The sequence below is a fragment of the Gnatocerus cornutus genome, chromosome 6 (genome assembly GCF_029298725.1).
Source record: "Gnatocerus cornutus isolate USDA-ARS CGAHR chromosome 6, icGnaCorn1.1, whole genome shotgun sequence".
Taxonomy (NCBI): Eukaryota; Metazoa; Arthropoda; class Insecta; order Coleoptera; family Tenebrionidae; genus Gnatocerus; species Gnatocerus cornutus.
The window spans coordinates 2,003,596-2,029,143 of record NC_142238.1 but is presented as its reverse complement, the minus strand read 5'-3'; the positions used below and the strand labels follow the sequence as shown (position 1 = coordinate 2,029,143).

The 25,548-nt window shown below is 27.7% G+C and overlaps 1 protein-coding gene across 1 annotated transcript in view; it reads right to left on the bottom strand.

Moving 5' to 3' along the window:
• The window catches only part of LOC148172209 (C3 and PZP-like alpha-2-macroglobulin domain-containing protein 8), a 213,599-nt gene that overhangs the window by 146,208 nt on the left and 41,843 nt on the right, over nucleotides 1-25,548 (bottom strand). The window contains exon 2 of the mRNA XM_088038839.1: nucleotides 2,125-2,234. Coding sequence (XP_087894965.1) covers nucleotides 2,125-2,198 — 74 coding nt within the window. The 5' untranslated portion in view covers nucleotides 2,199-2,234. The remainder of the gene's footprint in view (nucleotides 1-2,124; nucleotides 2,235-25,548) is intronic.

Sequence of the window (25,548 nt, the reverse complement as noted above, 5' to 3'; positions counted from 1 at the left end):
AACACATGTAAAAAAGTAGAAAATATAAACAATCAAGGTTTAAAGAGTTTAAATCAGCTATTAAAAAAAATTAAAGTCGAACAAACCTCCAAACAATTCGAGAATTTAAGAAATCTAAAAATTCTAATAAATCGGAACGATCTAAACAATTTAGAAAATTTAAAAAATCTATAAACAAGTCAATTTTGCACCACTTATTATACAAGATGAACCCGAATGAAGTATAAAAATCAAGTATAAACTATAACTAATATATTGAGAAAATGCAGAAAACTGTAGCAAAATCAGAGAATATAGATAAACAAGAAAATCCAAAGAATGCACATACTGATGAAACAGAAAACCCAAAAAACAGAGAAACTAGGTAAACAAAAAACTAGTGAATAGAAAAAACATGAAAGGCGAAGATACTGATGTAGAGAAAACTGAGAAACTAAAAAATTTAGAACTATAAACTATAGAAAAACTGGAGAAAGCGGCGAAACCTAAAAATAAAAGTAAAGCAGAAAATTAAGAAAACCATAATCTACAAAAAATAAAGAGGTTGGGAAAACGAAAAATTTAGAGAAACGAAAGAAAGGTGAATAGAAAAGGAATTAAAAATGTTAGATAAAGCATAGAATTAAGAGGAATTAGGAAATACCAACAAACCAAAGAATATAAAAAAACAGAAAATTACAAAAATAAAGATAAATTTAAAAATGTAGAGGAATCAGAAAATCTCCAAAAAGCAAAAAATCCAGAAAATTTAAAAAATTTATAAACAAGTCAATTTAGAGAAATCTAAAAGTAACATTTTCCACCCCTTATTATACAGGATGAACCCGAATGAAGTGTAAAAATCAAGTATAAACTAGATTTTCTGTTTGTTCAAATACTTTTTTTTTATTTGAAACTTTAAACAGTTTCTTTAAGTTCCTTAAAACGTCTTTAGTTTCTACTTTCAATTCTTTAAATACACACTAGACATTCCTTTAGATACCTAGCAATAAAAATTCTACTCAGACAAAGCCACTCCTTCACATAAAACGAAAGATTTATGACTAGACAACAGCAATTCAATTAGCGAGCGAAAAGAAGAGCGAAGTTTTTATGCACGTCGTTTATCGATTTTGTGTTGGTTTATTCTAATTATTGGCAAAAAACTCGAAACAAATATGAATTATCCACATAAAACTGTAGTTTTCATTGCTTCACAAAACGACTTTACAGCAAAAATTCGCAGTTAACAACTTTTATAGCTTTAAGCAAAAATGAAATGGACAACGATGTGTTCGCATCTGATCTAACTAGCGCTGTGGAGTTACAAAGTAACCCTTGAGGTTAGAAAGCATTTCGTACCAAAATCGTTTGTTAATGACGGCTATTAATGAAAATACAGGAAGGAATTGTCGGAATTTCTTTTAGGAAATCGTCCGTTAATGGGCCTCATTAATCAATGATTTTGTCATCTACGCTGTAAATGAGAATTCTGTCCACGTGAAAAAAAATACCTGCAGGCTAAGTTTAAAAATTCCATTTCTGACCTCTGGGATATCCGCATGAAGAATCAACTAGAACATGGCGTCAAAGAAATCAATTTTTCTTGAAGCTCTTTCTGCGAAATCTGCACGTCCGTTAACAATAATTTCAATTCAATTACCTCGAAGAAATTCGATGTACACCTATAAAACTCAGTTCTGTAAAATGCAGAGTTGGATTATTGGATTCCTTTCGTAATATTCAGTGATTGTTAGCAAATTCTTTGAAATTTTAAGCCAGAAATGGTGATTTTAGGCTGGATGTAGCCCACACTGATTGTTCACAAAATATTTTTTTTTTCAATGTCCCCATAAATTAGTTTTTTGACATCTTCAGATGATTATTTAAGACTTTCGTAATTTTGAAAAATTTTATTTTCGAAAAATAAAAATAAGAAGTAGAGTTTTTAACATCAAAATTTGTATCAAAATCTTGGAGGGCCACAGGTTGAGAAACCCCGTTAAACCGATAGCAATCACGAAATTTACATCTCTCATTGTACAGACTAGCTATTCAAATTGACTTTGACTTCGAATAATTTAAGTTCGAAATCATTTTCAATACCATAAACGTGCAAACTGTCTGATTGCAATCAAAACTCACGTGGTGCAGTCTTCCCCGAGCGAAATTCCAGCTTGGCTCAGCAGGAGCGTCAGCAGGACAGCAGGAAACTCCATTATGTGGCACAATTTCACAACATTATCCTCGACAATCTGCAACAGACATGTAGTTAAAGAAAAACAGCGAAAAGTTAAATTTTTTTTTATTTTATGTCTAACCCTATGAGTGGCGATCATGAGGGGTGGTTATGAAGGGTGTGTTTCGTATTGCTTCCACCACACCCTTGAAACGGTTATTTTGGGGGACGTGACTCGGAGCTTGGGCAAAAGTGCAGCTCACGTGTAATTAATCCGTTTTATGATTGGAATTCTTCCAAGTTAATTAACTTCTAAACAGAATTTTAGCCGAATTTAATCAGTTTATGTAAGCATAGTGTGCTCATTACAGTAACATTTGGAGTTGGTTGCCAACAAAAAAGTCATGTCGTAACTAAGAGCTGACGTATATCAAAAACCAGAAATTCTAGAGACATAAAAACATTTAGAACCAAAGAAAAATGTAGAGAAACCAAAGAATTTATAGAAACTTGAGAATATAGGCAAAGCAGAGAATCAAGAGAAAATAAAACAATATATTGAGAAAATGCAGAGAACTATAGCGAAATAAGAGAATATAGAGAAACCAGAAAACCCCAAAAAACAGAGAAACTAGGTAAACAAAAGAATGTATGATATACGCGTACTATTGAATAGAAAAAACATGAAAGGTGAAGACACTGATGTAGAGAAAACTGAAAAAGTAAAAATTTTTAAATTACTATAAACGATAGAAAATCTGGAGAAAGCGGCCAAACCAGAAAATAAAAATAAAGCAGACAATCCAGAAAACCATAAAGAGGTTGGAAAAACTAGAGAATTTAGACAAACGAAAGAAAGATGAAAGAGGAATCAAAAATGATAGATAAAGCATAAAATTAAGAGGAATTAGAAAATACCGACAAACAGAAAATTACGAAAATAAAAATAAATTGAAAAATGTAGAGGAATCAGAAAATCTACAAGAAGCAAAAAAATGTAGAAAAGTTAGAAAATCTTAAAATACAACAAAATGCAGAAACATCGTAGAAAGCGGAAAGCCAGACAATGTAGGAAAAGCGAAAAATATCGAAAAATTAAAGAAAGGAAAGAACTAAGAAAAGGAAGAAAGGTATAAAAGACAAATAATGTAGAAAATTTAGACAATCTAGAGACGCTATAGAATGCAGAGACAGTAGAATCTATGTAGATTAAAAAAAAAAACTAGAAATTGAAGCAATGCCAGAGCATCTAGAGAGGCCAGAGAAAGTGGAAAACCCGAATAATGCAGGAAAACTAAAAATTTTGAAAAACGATAGGAAGCAGCCAAAGAAAAATGTAGAGAAACCAAAGAATTCATAGAAACTTGAGAATATAGACAAAGCAGAGAATCAAGAGAAAACAATACAATATATTGAGAAAATGCAGAAAACTGTAGCGAAATCAGAGAATATAGAGAAACGAAAAAATCCAAAAAATGCACATACTGATGAAATAGGAAACCCAAAAAACAGAGAAACTAGGTAAACAAAAGACTAGTGAATAGAAAAAACATGAAAGGCGAAGAAACTGATGTAGAGAAAACTGAGAAAGTAAAAAATTTAGAATTATAAACTATAGAAAAACTGGAGAAAGTGGCGGAACCAGAAAATAAAAGTGAAGCCGAGAAAACCATAAAGGGGTTGGGAAAACCAGAGAATTTAGACAAACGAATGAAAGGTAAAAGAAGATAAATCAAAAATGTTAGATAAAGCATACAATGAAGAGGAATTAGAAAATACCGACAAACCAAAGAATATAGAAAAAACAGAAAATTACAAAAATAAAGATAAATCGAAAAATGTAGAAAAGGTAGAAATTCTAAAAATATAACAATATGCAGAAAAACCGTCGGAAGAAAGGTATAGAAGACAAATAATGTAGAAAATTTAGACAATCTAGAGACGCTATAGAATGCAGAGACAGCAAAAACTACGTAGAATTAAAAAAAAACTAGAAACTGAAGCAATTCCAGAGCATCTAGAGAAGCCAGAGAAAGTGGAAAACCCGGAGAATGCAGAAAAACAGAAAATTTTGAAAAACTCGAAACTTTAGAAAGAAAACAGAAAATCTACATAGAGGAAACAATGTAGAGAAATTAGCGATGAAAAACTACAGTTGAGCATAGAGAAACTGGAGAATGCCAACAAATACTGAGAAAAAGTGATGGAAGCAGAAACTCCAAAATATTGGGAAACCAAACCAGAGAAGACAAAAAAAAAAATATATGTTTAAAGAAATCGTGAGAGATAAAGCAACTAAAGAACCTATAGAATGTTAACACCAGAAAATCCGGAGTGACCAAAGAATGCAGAGGAAACAAGCGTAGAATTTAGAAAAACAAATAATAAACTAGATGATCTTGATAAGTTTAGGAATGTAGAGTAAATTAAGAAAACGTAGAGAAGAAGCACAAAATCGAAAAAATGTATAATGGTAGCAGAATTTAGAAATCAATAAAAAAAAAGCACAACAATAGAAATTGTTGAATTCAAATATGTACAGTTATTATCATGTTTAAAAATATCATCTGCTCAATTCATTATAAACAAAAACTAGAAAAACGATTATCCCGTCTGTCATAAAAGTTCCTGGTCCACAAAATCTAGATAGTAAATTATATTATTAGAAGTATAAATTGCAATTTAAAAGCGCTGTCGCGTCTTGTCGTCTCTATTAAACAGAATTCTATTTTAAATTCCGTTTGAAAAAGCTTTTATTACCTTTATCAATATTTATGCTTACATTAACCCGACACAATGCTTTTATCACTTTTATCGACATTTTGACTTAAATTAAGGCGATTCTGCACTTTGTTCGATTCCTCAAGTCAAAATGTATAAATTGATTTGACGGATCCATCAAAACAACTTACTTAAATCTGAAATGCTAGGAAAGCCCATTTACGTCAACGCTAAAAGATAACCGGCTTGAGCGGGAATTTCAACGTTTTTTTCAAGAAGAGTGAACCATCTCTCAAGTGATTTCAAATGGTTTCTATACAATTTTTTTCAGGTTTAGCAAATTGTGAATTGGAAATAAAGATAAGACATTAATTCAGATTTTTCATATCAGCAAAGTGGGCTGGTATTGAATCTTGATTGGGTGTTCTAAGAAATACTAAATTATTTTTCAGTTCTGTAAATTAGACAGTTTTAAAGTTAAAGAAACGAAAAATTTAATGATTTTGTTCTATGACCTGAAAGACTTTTTCTCTAAATTTCCTATTAAAACCCACGCATTTGTCAGTTTAGGATTTAAAACAAAAAAATTACAAAATTGTGAAGCACTGGAAAAAAATTCATAGTTATTTGTTTCACTAGGCTAAAAAACTTTTGGAAACATGAGAAGAATCCGTGCTTGGAGAGCAAGATTTCAATTTCTGACTATTTGGAAGTTGGTATAACAGCACAAACACGAATTGTCACAATTGACATTTTGCAGTAATACCAACTTCCAAATTAAAACCAAATATTTCAAACAAAATTTGAAATTCCCATTTCGGGATATGTAGAGCTATACGTGCACGTTATGAGACTCATTGCGAGCGAGTGAAACAAATGAACCGAGTCAATAAAAGCCATTACATCAGAGTGTAATACAATGCTTTTTCTACAACTACCCAAAATTTTAAACGCTTCGAACTCGGGTATTTGTGGACTTATATTAAAGAATGACATATGTTTTGGATTCTAAGTAAAATTCTGCGTAAAATGAGCACAATTATTTAAGTTTGTACCACATATAATCGCCATATCGACCTAATTAGACTTAGAGACATATTTTTTTCAAAAAAATTAAAATTTACATTTGGTGCTCTAAAAACAATAAAAATTTGCAAATCCTATTGCACTAATGCTAATTTTCAGATTGTTTTTGCTCTAAAATTTTGTAATTTATCACATTTTATTTTATTGAAAAGTAGAACAAACTCTAAATTTCATGGACTGAAAATTGAAAGTTACAAAATTTTTCAAAAATAGGAAAATTTTTTTATTGCATCTAAAAACGAAAAAGTCAAATGTTGTAAAAAGTTTAAATTTTACTGCTTGAACATTGAAACTGGCAAGTTTACAAAAAATTATAGAAAACTGTAGAAATTTTGAGTTCGAAACTGAAAATTTTTAAAAACTATGTTTTTTGTTTTGAAATTATCTAATTTGTAAAAGTAGTTTAAAAGTTCAAATTTTACTGCTCCAAGCCAAAAACTACCAAAAGTATAGAATTTTATAGAAAACAAAAAAAAAATTTATGTCGTCTGCAAAAAACATCTAAAGATGGTAAACAAGCCAAAGGCACTAAAAAGTCCAAATTGTACTGCCTGAAGGATGAAACTTACAAAGTTACAAAATTTAAATTTTTGCTTGGTCTGCAAATTAAAATTTGTACAAATTTGTTTCTTGGTCTAAATTATTGTAATTTTTCACTGTTTATAAGCAAGTCAATGGTATTAAAGTTTACAAATTTTATTGGCCGAAAGTTAAAGCTGCCAAAGCTCTAAAACGTTTTGGTTCATCACCTAAAATCAAAAATTCTAAAAACTTTGATACCGTTGATAAACAAGTCAAAAGTTGGCAAATGTCCTAAATTTTACTGACAAAAATTTGAAACTGCCAAAGTTACAAAATTTTATAGAAAACGGCGGAAATTTTGGTTTGTCAAAAATTAAAATTTCTAAAAAATCTGTTTTAAAATTCTTGTTTTAAAATTTACTCATTTGGTACAGTTGACAACCAAGTCAAAAGTAGTAAAAAATCTAAATTTTACTCCTTAAAGATTGAAACCGTCAAAGTTACAAAATTTTATAAAAAATGACACAAATTTTGATTGGTCAGAAAATGAAAATTTTTAGAAATCCTTTTTTTTCTTCTAAGATTTTCTAATTTGGTATAGTTGATCATTAAGCCACAAGTTGTCTAAATTAAACTGCTTGAAGATTAAAGCTGCCAAATTTACGAAAACGGTAGAAATTTTTAGTTACGAAATTCGAAAGAAAGCAGTAAACATTTTTGGTTCGCCTAAAATTGAAAATTTCTAAAAAATCTATTTTTTGTTCAAAATATTTCTAATTTGTGACAATTGATAAACAAGATAAAAGTAATAAAATGTCTAAATTTTACTGACAAAAATTTGAAACTGCCAAAGTTACAAAATTTTATAGAAAACGACAGAAATTTTTGCTTCATCGGCAAGTTAAAATTTCTAAAATATTTTTTTTTGTCCTAACATTTACTAATTTGGTACAGTTGATAAACAAGTTAAAAGTAGTAAAATGTCTAAATTTTACTAACAAAAATTTGAAACTGCCAAAGTTACAGAATTTTATAGAAAATGGCAAAAATTCTTGATTCGTCTGTGAATTAATATTTCTAAAAACTTTGTTTCTAGTACTATTTTTTTCTAATTTGGTACAATTGATAAACCAGTCAAAATTAGTACGATCTCCACATATAACTGTCCAAAAATTGAAACTGCTAAAGTTACAGAATTTTATAAAAAACGGTGGAAATTTTGAGTTCAAAAATGTAAATTTCTAAAAACTGTCTTGTTCTATTTTTTTTTAATTTAGTATACAGTTGTTGATAAACGAGTCAACAGAAGTAAATTTTCTAAATTTTACTGCTTAAAACTTGAGACAATTACAAATTTAATATTATCAAAAACTGTAGAAATTTTTGCTTCATCTCCAAATAAAATTTCTTAAAAATCTGTTTCTTGCTCTAAACTTTTTTAATTTAACACCGTTAATAAACAAGTCAAAAGTACTAGACTTTCAAAATTTTACTAGTTAAAAATTAAAGCTGCCCAACTTATAAAATTTGAAATAAAACAGTAAACATTTTTGATTCGTCTAAAATTGAAAAATTCATAAAAAACTGTTTTTTGTTCAAAATATTTCTAATTTAGAGCAATTGATAAACAAGTCAAAAGTAGTAATATGTCTAAAGTTTACTGACAAAAATTTGAAACTGCCAAAGTTACAAAATTTTATCGAAATCGGCGGAAATTTTGGTTTGTCAAAAATTAAAATTTCTAAAAAATCTACTTCTTGTTTTAAAATTTACTCATTTGGTACAGTTGACAACCAAGTCAAAAGTAGTAAAACATCTAAATTTTACTGCTTAAAGATTGAAACCGTCAAAGTTATAGAATTTTATAAAAAATGACACAAATTTTGATTGATCAGAAAATGAAAATTTTTAGAAATCCTTTTTTTTCTTCTAAGATTTTCTAATTTGGTATAGTTGATCATTAAGCCACAAGTTGTAAAATGTCTAAATTAAACTGTTTAAAGATTAAAACTGCCAAATTTACGAAAACGGTAGAAATTTTTAGTTACGAAACTCGAAAGAAAACAGTAAACATTTTTGGTTCGTCTAAAATTGAAAATTTCTAAAAAATCTGTTTTTTGTTCAAAATATTTCTAATTTGTGGCAATTGATAAACAAGATAATAGGTAATAAAATGTCTAAATTTAACTGACAAAAATTTGAAACTGCCAATGTTACAAAATTTTATAGAAAATGACAGAAATTATTGATTCGTTCGTGATTTAAAATTTCTAAAAACTCTGTTTCTAGTACTATTCTACCAGTCAAAATTAGTAAAATGTCCAAATTTAACTGCCAAAAATTTGAAACTGCTAAAGTTTCAGAATTTTATAGAAGACGATGGAAATTTTAAGGTCGAAAATGAAAATTTCTAAAAACTCTCTAGTTCTAATTTTTTTTTATTAGTATACAGTTGTTGATAAACGAGTTGAAAAAAGTAAATTGTTTAAATTTTACTGCTTGAAATTTGAGACTGTTACAAGTTTAATTTTATCGAAAACTGTAGATATTTTTTAAAATTTTTATTTTTTCAACAAACTAAAATTTTGTAATTTTTTATTAAAATCTACATTTTAGATAGTTTTAATGGTATAGACATACAATTTTAGACACTGCTTGACGTGTTCAATTCAATGTCAAAATGTTGAAAATTTTTATTTTTTGAGCAAACCAAAAGTTTTTTGTAAAAATCTGTAATTTTGATATTTTAGACATGATACTTCTATTTTTTAAGACAAATAAATTTTTCTTAAATATGTTTAATAATAAAATTTCTAATGTTGGCAACTTGAGTGCTGCATACATAAAATTTTGGAAATTTTGTCTACCTTATTAACTGTCCAAAATGACTTTATTGAGCGTGAAGATTGAAACTGGCAAATTTGCCAAAAATTATAGAAAAAGGCACAAATGTTAAGTCCGAAAATGAAAATGTTTATAAAACCCGTTTTTTGTGTTATAATTTTGGTATTGATTCACAAGTCAAAAGCGGTGCAAACTCAAAATTTTACTGACTGTATATTGAAATTGCTAAAGTTACAAAATGTTTGGTTCTTTTGAAAAGAAAGTTTCTAAAAATTTTTCTTTTTTACTCTAAATTCTAATATCGTGTTCAAAACAACAAACAAATAATATTTTATTTATAAACTCGTAATTTTGATATTTTAAATATAATATTTTGGGAGTGGAATTATAGAGCAGTTAAAAATTAAAAAAAAAATTTACTGACAAAAATTTGAAACTGCCAAAATTTTATAGAAAATAGCAGAAATTCTTGCTTCGTTTGCGAATAAAAATTTCTAAAAAATCTGTTTTTAGTTTTAATATTTATTTATTTGGTACAGATGATAAACAAGTCAAAAGTAGCAAATCTTAATTTTACTACTTGAAGATTGAAACCGTCAAAGTTACAAAATTTTAGAGAAAACGGCAAAAAGTCAATGAGTGTCATAAGATGAGAGTGTAATACTATGCTTTTTCTACGACTACCCAAACTTTTAAACACCTTTAGCTCGGTTATTTGTGGACTTATATTAAAGAATGACATATGTTTTGGGTTCTAAGTAAAATTCTGCGTAAAATGAGCACAATTATTTAGATTTAGAGACATAATTTTTTCAAACTGAAATTTCCATTTGGTGCTCTAAAAAACATTTTTTTTAATAGGGAAGACAGTAAATTTTCAGTTTTTACTGTCCAACTTCTAAACAAGGCGGAAAACAAGCTAGTATTGATTGCTTGGAAAAAATCTTTAATTCTGTGTATTTTTAGGCAACCGCAGAATCCAATTTTCCGTTTCGTCGGCTGTAACAGTTTTAATAAAATTTTTCAGTCTCGTTCTCTCCGTTATTAATTAATTTACATGACAAAAGCGAACATGACTTATTCTACATAAAATGTACAACGGAGCCCCACATTAAAAATGTTAACGTAGTAAACGTAAAAACATGACATAGAGAACAATACATTATGAAATTTGTTTTCGCGTGACCGCAAAACTGGAGGTTTTGCAGACGCTCGATGAATAGAGCTTTGTGTTTAAAGGGTCTAAAGTTTATTTTAGTTCGAGACATTTTTTGTGGCACACAAATTCCATTTTACTGGATCGTTGGTTAGTAAGTTTTCGCGTGTGTTACAAATTCTTCCAACAAAAAAAAGAATTCGCTTCAACTTAAAAACGTGAAGTTATGAAGTAGTTCAACTTTTCCCACAAAAGATAATTAAATTTTTAGGAAAAACGGAATTTATTGCGACGGTATATTACGCTACTAAGGCGTTAAATTGATTTTTAGTCCTGAAAGGGTATTTTGGGTGACGAAGCTTCTTTAATAAAAAGCAAATAAAATAGGATATGACGCAACAAGGACGTTAAATGAACTTTTTCCGCGCGTGTAAACCCCGCATGAAGCAAGACTTTTGAACTTGAGTCTTTATAAATCCGTCATTAATTTAGTTATCGATCCGGAAGTTTTCTCTCTCGTATTTTGCGGTTTAATCGATCCAGCAATCACTTTCTCCCTGAGTATGAGGGTAGTTATCTGGATGTGTGCGCGCTGCGATTAATTTCACAGTCGTTTTATCAGATGAAAAATTATTCGGAGCGAAAAAGTAATTGATATCAGTACCACGGAAATATTCTCCAGCCACATTTAAAATAATTATATTAAATGAGCTATTCTTGTTATTAAAAGTTGGTGGGCTTTATTTTCATTAAAAGCTTGCAACTTTCAACGTTCTGTAATAATGAAATGAAAACAGGAAAGTCGGGAAGTCAGAAATTATGAAATCCGAGACAAAGTAAACACAAAGAAAATTAAATAAGACAATTGCGAGCGTTTTAATTGGCTGGAGAATGAAGGAAAAACGTTATGTTATCTTCGCTAATTGATAGTACTGGAAAAATTCAAATAAAATGTAAAAAAAATTTTGATCCTCTATTCAACCAACATTCTCACTTGTGCGAAATTTGCCATTTTTCCGCACTTGTTGTGTAATAGTGTATTTCGTTTGCAGACGAGATAAAAATTTCTTCCGTTTTCTATAAATTCTGTACTTTTGGCAGTTTTAGGCTTCCAGCAGTACAATTTAAATTTTTAAACTACTTTTACAAATTAGATAATTTCAAAACAGAAAACATAGTTTATAGAAATTTTCAGTTTCGAACTCAAAATTTCTACAGTTTTCTATAATTTTTTGTAAATTTGGCAGTTTTAATGTTTAAGCACTAAAATTTGAACTTTTTACAACATTTGTTTTTTTCGTTTTTAGATGCACCAAAAAATTTTTCCTTTTTTTGAAAAATTTTGTAACTTTCAATTTTCAGTCCGTAAAATTTGGAGTTTGTCCTACTTTTAGCTTGTCAATAAAATGTAATAAATTACAAAATTTTAGAGCAAAAACAATTTGAAAATTAGCATTAGTGCAATTGGATTTGCAAATTTTTATTGTTTTTTAGAGCACCAAATGGAGATTTTAATTTTGTTGAAAAAAATATGTCTCTAAATCTAATTAGGTCAATATGGCGATTATCTGTGGTACAAACTTAAATATGTGTGCTCATTTTACGCAGAATTTTACGTAGAATCCAAAACATGTCATTCTTTAATATAAGGCCACAAATAACCGAGTTAGAAGTGTTTAAAAGTTTGGGTAGTCGTAGAAAAAGCATTGTATTACACTATCATCTTATGACAATAATTGACTTTTTGCCGTTTTCTCTAAAATTTTGTAACTTTGGCGGTTTCAATCTTCAAGTGGTAAAATTAATATTTTTTGCTACTTCTGACTTGTTTATCAACTGTATTATTAGAATTTTTCATTTTGGGTGATGAACCAAAGCGTTTTACTGCTTATTTCAAATTTTGAGACTTTGGCAGCTTTAACTTTCGGCCAATAAAATTTGTAAACTTTAATACCTTTGACTTGTTTATTAACAGTGATAAATTACAATAATTTGGACCAAGAAACACATTTGTACAAATTTTAATTTGCAGACCAAGCAAAAGTTCAAATTTTGTAACTTTGGATGTTTCATCCTTCAGGCAGTACAATTTGGACTTTTTAGTGCCTTTGGCTTGTTTACCAACTTTACTAAATTAGAATATTTTGGAATAAAAAAATCGAAAATTTCGTTTTCTGATGAGATAAAAATTTCTTCCGTTTTCTATAAAATTCTGTACTTTTGGCAGTTTTAGGCTTCCAGCAGTAAAATTTAAATTTTTAAACTACTTTTACAAATTAGATAATTTCAAATCAGAAAACAAAGTTTTTAGAAATTTTCTGTTTCGAACTCAAAATTTCTACAGTTTTCTATAATTTTTTGTAAATTTGGCAGTTTTAATGTAAAATTTGAACTTTTTACAACATTTGTTTTTTTCGTTTTGTTTTCCTTTTTTTGAAAAATTTTGTAACTTTTAATTTTCAGTCCGTAAAATTTGGAGTTTGTCCTACTTTTAGCTTGTCAATAAAATGTAATAAATTACAAAATTTTAGAGCAAAAACAATTTGAAAATTAGCATTAGTGCAATAGGATTTGCAAATTTTTATTGTTTTTTAGAGCACCAAATGGAGATTTTAATTTTGTTGAAAAAAATATGTCTCTAAATCTAATTAGGTCAATATGGATTATCTGTGGTACAAACTTAAATATGTGTGCTCATTTTACGCAGAATTTTACGTAGAATCCAAAACATGTCATTCTTTGATATAAGGCCACAAATAACCGAGTTAGAAGTGTTTAAAAGTTTGGGTAGTCGTAGAAAAAGCATATTATTACACTATCATCTTATGACAATTATTGACTTTTTGCCGTTTTCTTTAAAATTTTGTAATCTTGACGGTTTTAATCTTCAAGTGGTAAAATTAAGATTTTTTGCTACTTTTGACTTGTTTATCAACAGTACCAAATTAGTAAATATTAGAACAAAAAACAGATTTTTTAGAAATTTTAACTTGCCGATGAAGCAAAATTTTTGTCGTTTTCTATAAAATTTTGTAACTTAGAACATTTAGCAACTTCTGACTTGTTTATCAACTGTATTATTAGAATTTTTCATTTTGGGTGATGAACCAACGCGTTTTACTGCTTATTTTCAAATTTTGAGACTTTGGCAGCTTTAACTTTCGGCCAATAAAATTTGTAAACTTTAATACCTTTGACTTGTTTATTAACAGTGATAAATTACAATAATTTGGACCAAGAAACACATTTGTACTAATTTTAATTTGCAGACCAAGCAAAAGTTCAAATTTTGTAACTTTGGATGTTTCATCCTTCAGGCAGTACAATTTGGACTTTTTAGTGCCTTTGGCTTGTTTACCAACTTTACTAAATTAGAATATTTTGGAATAAAAAAATCGAAAATTTCGTTTTCTGATGAGATAAAAATTTCTTCCGTTTTCTATAAAATTCTGTACTTTTGGCAGTTTTAGGCTTCCAGCAGTAAAATTTAAATTTTTAAACTACTTTTACAAATTAGATAATTTCAAAACAGAAAACAAAGTTTTTAGAAATTTTCTGTTTCGAACTCAAAATTTCTACAGTTTTCTATAATTTTTTGTAAATTTGGCAGTTTTAATGTTTAAGCACTAAAATTTGAACTTTTTACAACATTTGTTTTTTTCGTTTTGTTTTCCTTTTTTTGAAAAATTTTGTAACTTTTAATTTTCAGTCCGTAAAATTTGGAGTTTGTCCTACTTTTAGCTTGTCAATAAAATGTAATAAATTACAAAATTTTAGAGCAAAAACAATTTGAAAATTAGCATTAGTGCAATAGGATTTGCAAATTTTTATTGTTTTTTAGAGCACCAAATGGAGATTTCAATTTTTTTGAAAAAAATATGTCCCTCAATCTAATTAGGTCAATATGGCGATTATCTGTGGTACAAACTTAAAATATGTGTGCTCATTTTACGCAGAATTTTACTTAGAATCCAAAACATATGTCATTCTTTGATATAAGTCCACAAATAACCGAGTTAGAAACGTTTAAAATTTTGGGTAGTCGTAGAAAAAGCATAGTATTACACTATCATCTTATGACAATTATTGACTTTTTGCCGTTTTCTATAAAATTTTGTAACTTTGACGGTTTCAATCTTCAAGCAGTAAAATTTAGATTTTTTGCTACTTTTGACTTGTTTATCAACAGTACGAAATTAGTAAATATTAGAACAAAAAACAGATTTTTTAGAAATTTTAACTTGGCGATAAAGCAAAAATTTCTTCCGTTTTCTATAAAATTCTGTACTTTTGGCAGTTTTAGGCTTCGAGCAGTAAAATTTAAATTTTTAAACTTCTTTTACAAAATAGATAATTTCAAAACAGAAATCAAAGTTTTTAGAAATTTTCAGTTTCGAACTCAAAATTTCTACAGTTTTCTACAAATTTTTGTAAATTTTGACAGTTTCAATGGTGAAGAACTAAAATTTAAACTTTTTACATTTGTTTTTTGATGAACCAAAAATTTTTTCCTTTTTTTGAAAAATTTTGTAAATTTTAATTTTCAAATTTCTAAAATTTGGAGTTTGTCCTACTTTTAGCTTGTCAATAAAATGTGATAAATTACAAAATTTTAGATCAAAAACAATTAGAAAATTAGCATTAGTGCAATAGGATTTGCAAATTTTTATTGTTTTTTAGAGCACCAAATGGAGATTTCAATTTTTTTCAAAAAAAATATGTCCCTAAATCTAATTAGGTCAATATGGCGATTATCTGTGGCACAAACTTTAATAATTGTGCTCATTTTACGCAGAATTTTACTTAGAATCCCAAACATATGTCATTCTTTAATATAAGTCCCCAAATAACCGAGTTAGAAGTGTTTAAAATTTTGAGTAGTCGTAGAAAAAGCATAGTATTACACTCTCAATGTTTTGGAAATAGTCAGAAATTGAAATCCTCGCCTCCAGCCTCGGATTCTTCTCATATTTCCAAAAGTTTTTTAGCCTAGTGAAACAAATAACTAAGAATTTTTTCATGTGAGTCACAATTTTGTAATTTTGTTGTTTTAAATAAAAAACTGGCAAATGCGTGGGTTTTAATAGGGAATTTAGAGAAAAAATCTTTCAGATCATAGAACAAAATCATTAAATTTTATGCAGTTTCTTTAACTTTAAAACTGTCCAATTTACAGAATTGAAAAATAATTGAGTAAAAAAATCGATGTTGAACTTTATTTCACAATTACATCGATTTTGAAAAATAGTAAATAAAAAACTCAATATAACATAGTTTATTGTAAAGATCAAAAAGAAATAAAATTCTTAATAAAGCAACAAAATAATAAACAAATACGAGAAAAACAATAATAAATAAATATCTAGTAATAAACAAAATAATAAGTAAATAAATTATAAAAAAAAAATTCAATCAATTTTCAGTGCATTACTATACATTGCGAGCGAGTGGAGCTAATGAAAGTCAAAACAAATCTGCGAGTGGTAGTTAAATGAAAATCTGTTATTCTAAATATTCGGCACGCCTCTGTTTTGCTTTAACCACAACTTATGTAAATGCGGTTGTATGCAATGAAAACAGCTCGATCCCGATAGGACTTTAGTCAGTCATTAGTTAGGGTCTGAACGAGGATCCGTTAAACTCTTGACACCCTAGTTTGCGGGTCGCCTGTATATTTGCTCCCTTTATATAAACCAATTATCTCTTCACAACTTGTGTCCAGTTTCAAACTACTACTATAAGACTAAATTAGATACGAGAGATTAGCGGGGATCGCGTCGGAATTTTGACATGTTTTAACTAAGTTTCAGCAAGGATTAAGTTTTTGTGAACAAACTGCGGGTTCATTTATTAATCGAAATATCTTAAATATGAAATTTTGTCGTTTTAATTGGTGGTCTTTTTGGTTTTTGGATTCTAAAATTTTACACCCAAAGTGATGGGGTTCTGTGCATTTTGAGAAGTTCTGGAAAATTTTAGGCAAGTGCTATGAAAGTAAAGCACAAAACACTTTGAATTTACAAAGTTTACAATGTTAAATTTCTTTCTTTAAGTTCTCAACTTTCGACACATTTTAGAATGTTAAATTTTTGCAGGTCGTTTTTATAAAATCCTGTCTTTTGGCAGTTTTAATCGTCAAGTAGTAAAATTTGAACTATTTTTGACGTATCAGCTACCTAGATCAAATTAGAAAATTTTAAAACAAAAAGCAGATTTTCGAAATTATTTTTATTTTAGGACGAACCAAATATTTTTTTCGTTTTTTATAAAATTTTGTAACTTTCAATCTTCAGTCAATAAAATTTGGAGTTTGTACTACTTTTGACTTGTGAATCACTTAAGATATATATTACAAATTAAAAAAAAAAACATTTTCGGACTAAACATTTGAACCAAACTTTTGTAAATTTTTGCCGTTTTCTCTAAAATTCTGTAACTTTGGCAGTTTCAAATTTTTGTCAGTAAAATTTAGACAATTTACTTCTTTTGACTCTTTATTAACAACTGAATACTAAATTAAAAAAAAAATAGAAAACAAGAGAGTTTTTAGAAATTTTCATTTTCGAACTCAAAATTTCCAACGTCTTCTATAAAATTCTATAACTTTAGCAGTTCCAAATTTTGGGCAGTTAAATTTGGATATTTTACTAATTTTTACTGGTTTATCAATTGTACTAAATTAGAAAAAAATAGTACTAGAAAAAGAGTTTTTAGAAATTTTAAATCACGGACGAATCAATAATTTCTGTCATTTTTTATAAAATTTTCTAACTTTGGCAGTTTCAAATTTTTGTCAGTAAAATTTATACATTTTATTACTTTTATCTTGTTTATCAATTGCCACAAATTAGAAATATTTTGAACAAAAAACAAATTTTTTAGAAATTTTCAATTTTAGACGAACCAAAAATGTTTACCGTTTTCTTTCGAATTTCGTAACTAAAAATTTTTACCGTTTTCGTAAATTTGGCAGTTTTAATCTTCAAGCAGTTTAATTTAGTCATTTTACAACTTGTGGCTTACTGATCAACTATACCAAATTAGAGAATCTTAGAAGAAAAAAAAAGGATTTCTAAAAATTTTCATTTTCTGACCAATCAAAATTTGTCATTTTTTATAAGATTCTGTAACTTTGACGGTTTCAATCTTTAAGCAGTAAAATTTAGATTTTTTACTACTTTTGACTTGGTTGTCAACTGTACCAAATGAGTAAATTTTAAAACAAGAAGCAGATTTTTTAAAAATTTTAATTTTTGACAAACCAAAATTTCCGCCGTTTCCTATAAAATTTTGTAACTTTCAGTTTCAAATTTTTGTCAGTAAAATTTAGACATTTTACTACTTTGGACTTGTTTATCAATTGCCCTAAATTAGAAATATTTTGAACAAAAAACAGATTTTTTAGAAATTTTCAATTTTAGACGAATCCAAAATGTTTACTGTTTTATTTCAAATTTTGTAAGTTGGGCAGCTTTAATATTTAGCTAGTAAAATTTTGAAAGTCCAGTACTTTTAACTTGTTTATTAACGCTGTTAAATTTAAAAAGTTTAGAGCAAGAAACAGATTTTTAAGAAATTTTATTTGGAGACGAAGCAAAAATTTCTAGAGTTTTCGATAATATTAAACTTTTAGCAGTCTCAAATTTCAATCTGTAAAATTTAGACAATTTACTTCTTTTGATTCGTTTATCAACATCTGTATACTAAAGTAAAAAAAATAGAACAAGACAATTTTTAGAAATTTTTAATTTTTGAACTCAAAATTTCCACCGTCTCCTATAAAATTCTGTATTTAGCAGTTTCAATTTTTGGACAGTTATATTTAGACATTGTACTAATTTTGACTGGTTTATCAATTGTACCAAATTAGAAAAAAATAGTACTAAGAACAGTTTTTAGAAATTTTAATTCACAAACGAAGCAAGAATTTCTGCCATTTTCTATAAAATTCTGTAACTTTGGCAATTTCAAATTTTTGTCAGTAAAATTTAGAAATTTTACTACTTTAGACTTGATTATCAATTGCCCTAAATTAGAAATATTTTGAACAAAAAAACAGATTTTTTAGAAATTTTCAATTTTAGACGAACCAAAAATGTTTACTGTTTAATTTCAAATTTTGTAAGTAAGGCAGCTTTAATTTTCAGCTAGTAAAATTTGGAAAGTTTAGTATTTTTAACTTGTTTATTAATGGTTCTAAATTACAATAGTTTAGAGCAAGAAACAGCTTTTTAAGAAATTTTAATTGGAGACGAAGCAAAAATTTCTACAGTTTTCGATAAAATTAAATTTGTAACAGTCTCAAACTTCAAGCAGTAAAATTTAGACAATTTACTTCTTTTGACTCGTTTATCAACAACTGCATACTAAATTAAAAAAAATAGAACAAAACAGTTTTTAGACTTTTTCATTTTTGAACTCAAAATTTCCACCTTCTGCTATAAAATTCTGTAACTTTAGCAGTTTCAAATTTTGAACAGTTAAATTTGGACATTTTACTAATTTTGACTGGTTTATCAATTGCACCAAATTAGAAAAAAATAGTACTAGAAACAGAGTTTTTTGAAATTTGAATTCACAGACGAAGCAAAAACTTTTGCCGTTTTCTATAAAATTCTGTAACTTTGGCAATTTAGAATTTTAAGCAAGTGAATTTGGACAGTTTTTTAATTTTGACTGGTTAATTAATTGTGTCAAATTAGAAAAAGTTAGATCAAAAAACAGAAATTTTAGAAAATTTAATTTGTAAACGAAGCAAAAATTTCCACCTTTGCTATAAAAATCTGAATATAACTTTGGTAGTTTCAAATTTTGCTCAGTTAAATTTGTGAATTTTACTAATTTTGACTCGTTTATAATTTGTAACAAATTAGTAAATTTTAAAACAAAAAACATAGTTTTTAGAAGTTTTAATTTGCAAACGAAGCAAAAATTTATACTATTTTTTATAAAATTCAGTAACTTTGGGAGTTTAAAATTTTGGGCAGTTAAATTTGGACATTTTACTAATTTTGACTGGTTTATCAATTGCACCAAATTAGAAAAAAATAGTACTAGAAACAGAGTTTTTAGAAATTTTAACTCACAGACCAAGCAAGAATTTCCACAATTTTCTATAAAATTCTGTAACTTTGGCAGTTTAGAATTTTGAGCAGGTGAATTAGACCAGTTTTTTAATTTTGACTGGTTAATCAATTGTGCCAAATTAGAAAAAGTTAGATCAAGAAACAGAAATTTTAGAAATTTTAATTTGTAGACGAAGCAAAAATTTCCATCTTTGCTATAAAAATCTGTATGTAACTTTGATAGTTTTAAATTTTGGACAGTTCAATTTGTGAATTTTACTAATTTTGACTCGTTTATCAATTGTAGCAAATTAGTAAATTTTAAAACAAGAAACATAGTTTTTAGAAGTTTTAATTTGCAGACGAAGCAAAAATGTATACTATTTTTTATAAAATTCAGTAACTTTGGGAGTTTATATTTTTCGGCAGTTAAATTTGGACATTTTACTAATTTTGACTGGTTTATCAATTGCACTAAATTAGAAAAAAATAGTACTAGAAACTGATTTTTTAGAAATTTTAATTCACAGAAGAAGCAAGAATTTCTGCCATTTTCTATAAAATTCTGTAACTTTGCCAGTTTAGAATTTTGAGCAGGTGAATTTGGACAGTTTTTTAATTTTGACTGGTTAATTAATTGGGCCAAATTAAAAAAAGTTGGATCAAAAAACAGAAATTTCAAACAGAAAATTCAGACATATTATTAGTTTCGATTTATTTATCAGTTGTACCAATTTATAAAAAATTAGAACAAGAAACGTTTTTGGGAAACGGCAAATCAATCTTCGACGGCCGCCATCTTGACGGCCGCCATCTTAACGATTCAAATCTTCACGTCTACCCCCGGTATTTGTAGTGTTTTTATACAACCTCTGTTTCAATTTTATCCAACTAATTCAACTGCATTGAACTGAATGAATAACGACCAATTTTATGGTAAAAACACAAAAAATAACATGAAGCTTCCGAAAACTACCGATATAAAAATACACATAAAATTTTATGCTTCTCAACAGGGTTGACCCACTTTATACTGCAACTATTAGTTTGGTATCGATGTTTCGAATTCCGTCTTACTCGCTCGACAAAATGTAAAATAACCGTCAACAGTCATCCTCAATTAAAGTGTGTATTAATGACAACTATTAACGACCGATTCCCAATATCACCTGCAACTTTACCCTTCGAGTGAAAACCGAAGCTAACTCTGTTAAAAACATTTAGTCTGGATCACAAAACGTGTCTACTGAAACCAGCATTGTCCGATCAAGTGAACTTTAGCTGGATATAAATTGGCAAAGTTTGAAACTGTTGACGCCATCGTTTCAAATGATTCATCGCCCCGGAAAACGTAATAGTTATCGGCTCAGTATAAATCTTCAAGCAACGAGCAACATGAAGAACTGACACCCATTTTCTTTTAAACTTTCCTAGTTTAAATTGATTGATAGCGGCAAAGAGGATTGGCGGTGAACGCGGATGGCCTATAGAAATAGGTAAATAGGTAGAAAATAATTTTTCTAGTCCTTGCTGGTGGAAAAATTCCGATTTTTGCGCTAAAATTTTGTTATTTAGCACAAATAGTACAAACGCCAAATTTTTGGCTCGTCTGATAATGGAAATTCCTAAAAACTCTTGTTTCTTGTTCAATTTGGAACAATTCGAAAATAGTAAACTGTTCAAATTTTTTTGACTACAATTTGAAACTGAAAACGTAACAGACTTTTATAGAAAATCTTGGAAATGTTTGCTTCGTCTTCGAGTTAAAATTTCTAAAAACTTTGTTTCTAGTACAAAATTTTTCTAATTTGGTACAATTGATCAACCAGTCAAAATTAATAAAATGTCCAAATTTAAGTGCCCAAAATTATAAACTCCCAAAGTTACTAAATTTTATAAATATGGTGGAAATTTTTGCTTCGTTTGCAAATTAAAACTTCTAAAAACTATGTTTCTTGTTTTAAAATTTACTTATTTGCTACAATTGATAAACGAGTGAAAATTAGTAAAATGTCCAAATGTAACTGCTCAAAATTATAAACTGAAAAAGTTACTGAATTTTATAAAAACGATGGAAATTTTTGCTTCGTCAACAAATTAAAATTTCTAAAATTTCTGTTTCTTGATCTAACTTTTTCTAATTTGGCACAATTGATTAACCAGTCAAAAGTAAAAAACTGATCTAATTCACCTGCTCAAAATTCTAAACTGCCAAAGTTACAGAATTTTATAGAAAATGGCAGAACTTCTTGATTCGTCTGTGAATTAAAATTTCAAAAAACTCTGTTTCTAGTACTATTTTTTCTAATTTGGTACAATTAATAAACCAGTCAAAATTAGTAAAATGTCCAAATTTAACTGCCCAAAATTTCAATCTGCAAATATTACAGAATTTTATAGAAGAAGGTGGAAATTTTGAGTTCAAAAATGAAAATTTCTAAAAACTGTCTTGTTCTAATTTTTTTAATTTAGTATACAGTTGTTGATAAACGAGTTAAAAGAAATAAATTGTTTAAATTACACTGCTTGAAATTTGAGACAGTCACAAGTTTATTTTTATCAAAAACTGTAGAAATTTTTGCTTCATCTCCAAATTAAAATTTCTTAAAAATCTGTTTCTTGCTCTAAACTATTGTAATTTAGCACCGTTAATAAACAAGTCAAAAGTACTAAACTTTCCAAATTTTACTAGATAAAATTAAAACTGCTTAACAAACAAAATTTGAACGAAAACAGTAAACATTTTTGGTTCGTCTAAAATGAAAATTTCTTAAAATTCTGTTTTTTGTTCAAAATATTTCTAATTTGGTGCAATTGATAAACAAGTCAAAAGTAGTAAAATGTCTAAACTATACTGATAAAAATTTGAAATGACAAAGTTACAGAATTTTATAGAAAACGGCGGAAATTTTGGTTCGTCAACAAATTAAATTTTTTTAAAAATCTGCTTCTTGTTTTAAAATTTGCTCATTTGGTAAAGTTGACAACCATGTCAAAAGTAGTAAAAAATCTAAATTTTTCTGCTTAAAGATTGAAACCGTCAAAGTTTTAGAATTTTATTAAAAACGGCACAAATTTAGTTTAGTCATAAAATAGAAATTATTAGAAATCCTATTTCTTTTTCCAAAATTTTCTAATTTGGTATAGTTGATCATCAAGCCACAAGTTGTAAAATGTCTAAATTAAACTGCTTGAAGATTAAAACAGCAAATTTACGAAAACGGTAGAAATTTTTAGTCCAAAAATATATATTTTTTTAAATCCGATTTTTGCTCTAATACTTTAAAATTTAGCACAGTTGCCAAGTCAAAACTAGTCTAAACGTGAAATTTCACTGACTAAAGATTGTATAAAAAAATTACAAAATTTAGTTAAAATAGCAGAAGATACATAGTTTAATTGATAGTGATTTGACTTCAAAAAATAATTACTAAAAATTCTGTTTTTTGTTCAAAAATTTGGAATTTAGCACAGCTTCCTAATAAAGTCTAAAATACTAAAACCTTCGAATTGTACTGTTTTAACATTAAAATTGCCGAAGTTACAAAGTTTAATAGAAAGTCAAAAATTTATGGTTTGTTATCAAAATAAAAATTTTATTGTCTGCAATTTAGCACTGTTAATAAACAAGTCAAGAGTAGTAATTTTACAGCCTAAAGATTAAAACTGCTAAAGTTACGGAATTTATGTATACAAACGGTGACAACTGTTAGTTCGAAAATAAAAATTTCTAAAAAACTCTGTTTCTTGTTCCAAAATATTTTAAGTCAGTAGAGTTCCCAAAGACAACAAAGAGTTACTAAATTTTAAAGAAAACAAGTCGAAAGTAGTACCCTGTTCAAATTTTGTTGCCTAAAATTTGATACTGCAAAGGTAACAGAATTTTATAGAAAATGGCAAAAATTCTTGGTTCGTCTGTGAATTAAAATTTCTAAAAACTTTGTTTCTAGTACTATTTTTTTCCAATTTGGTACAATTGATAAACTAGTCAAAATTATTAAAATGTCCAAAATTAATTGCCCAAAATTTTAAACTGCTAAAGTTACAGAATTTTATAGAAGACGGTAAAAATTTTGAGTTCGAAAATGAAAATTTCTAAAAACTGTCTTGTTCTAATTTTTTTTTAATTTAGTATACAGTTGTTGATAAACGAGTCAAAAGAAATAAATTGTTTAAATTGCTTGAAATTTGAGACTGTTACAAGTTTATTTAAAATCTTAAAAATCTGTTTCTTGCTCTAAACTATTGTAATTTAGCACCATTAATAAACAAGTCAAAAGTACTAAACTTTCCAAATTTTACTAGCTAAAAATTAAAGCTGCCAAAGTTACAAAATTTGAAAGTAAACACTAAACATTTTTGGTTCGTCTAAAAATGAAAATTTCTAAAAAATCTGTTTTTTGTTCAAAATATTTCTAATTTGGTGCAATTGATAAACAAGTCAAAAGTAGTAAAATGTCTCAATTTTACTGACAAAAATTTGATGGTGCCAAAGTTACAAAATTTTATAGAAAATGGCAGAAATTTTGGTTCGTCAACAAATTAGAATTTTTAAAAATTCTGCTTCTTGTTTTAAAATTTACTCATTTGGTACAGTTGACGACCAAGTTAAAAGCAGTAAAAAATCAAAATTTTACTGCTTAAAGATTGAAACCGTCATAGTTACAGAATTTTATAAAAAAATGGCACAAATTTTGATTAGTCAGAAAATGAAAATTTTCTTCTTCTAAGAGTTCATCATCAAGCCACACGTTGTAAAATATCTAAATTAAACTGCTTGAAGATTAAAACTATCAAATTTACGAAAACGGTAGAAATTTTTAGTCCAAAAATATATATTTTTTTTGAAATCCGATTTTTGCTCTTAAACGTTGTAATTTAGCACAGTTGATTGCCAAGTCAAAACTAGTCTAAACTCGACATTTCACTGACTAAAAATTATATAAAAAATTGACAAAATGTTTGGTTCGTCTGAAAATGAATGAATGTTGTTTGTAATTTAACAATGGAAATTCAAACTACCGAAGTTAAACTAGCAGAAGATAAATAGTTTAATTGATAGTGATTTGACTTCAAAAAGATAATTTCTAAAAATTCAGTTTATTGTTCGAAAATTTGGAATTTAGCACAGCTTCCTAACAAAGTCTAAAATTGTGAAACCTTCAAATTGTACTGTTTTAGCATTAAAATTGCCAAAGTTACAAAGTTTAATAGAAAGTGATAAAAATTTATGGTTTGTCATCCAAATAAAAATTTCAAAAAATTTCTGTTTCTTATCTAAACTCTTGTTTGCAATTTAGCACTGTTAATAAACAAGTCAAGAGTAGTAATTTCACTGCCTGACGATTAAAACTGACAAAGTTACGGAATTTTATGTATAAAAACTGTTTGTTCAAAAATGAAAATTTCTAAAAGGCTCTGTTTCTTGTTCCAAAATATTTTAATTCAGTATAGTTCATAAACATGCCAAGGGCACTAAAAAGCCCGACTTTTACTTCCAAAATTATTAAATTTTAAAGAAAACAGTAAACATTTTGGGCCAAAACGGAAATTAAAACAATTCTCTTTCTTGCTCGAAAATTTTGTAATTGAGTGCAGTTAATAAACCAAATAAAGTGACAAATCGTCCACAAATTACATAAAGGTAGATTTAGAATAAAAACTGCGAAAATTACAGTATTACGAATTTTGTCAATTTCTAAATTTTGATTCCCTCAAAACAATAAAATCATGCATTATTCAAAGTAGTCCCAACTTCCAGTGGTAGCATGTAGAAAGCGTATCGTTAACCTTTCCAACACGAAGACAAACAGTCCGCCAGAGGGACGTCAGCCTGCTTTTAGCGAAAAAACTGTGTCAAGAGACGTATTTTTACTTCGCTCCTTTTGAATAAATGTGTTTACCTGAACTTGGTCACACAGCCAGTGTTCTAATTTATGCCCCCTGAGCAGTGAAATTCTTTGATGTTTCACACTTTCGCAAGCTTTTTCTCTTAC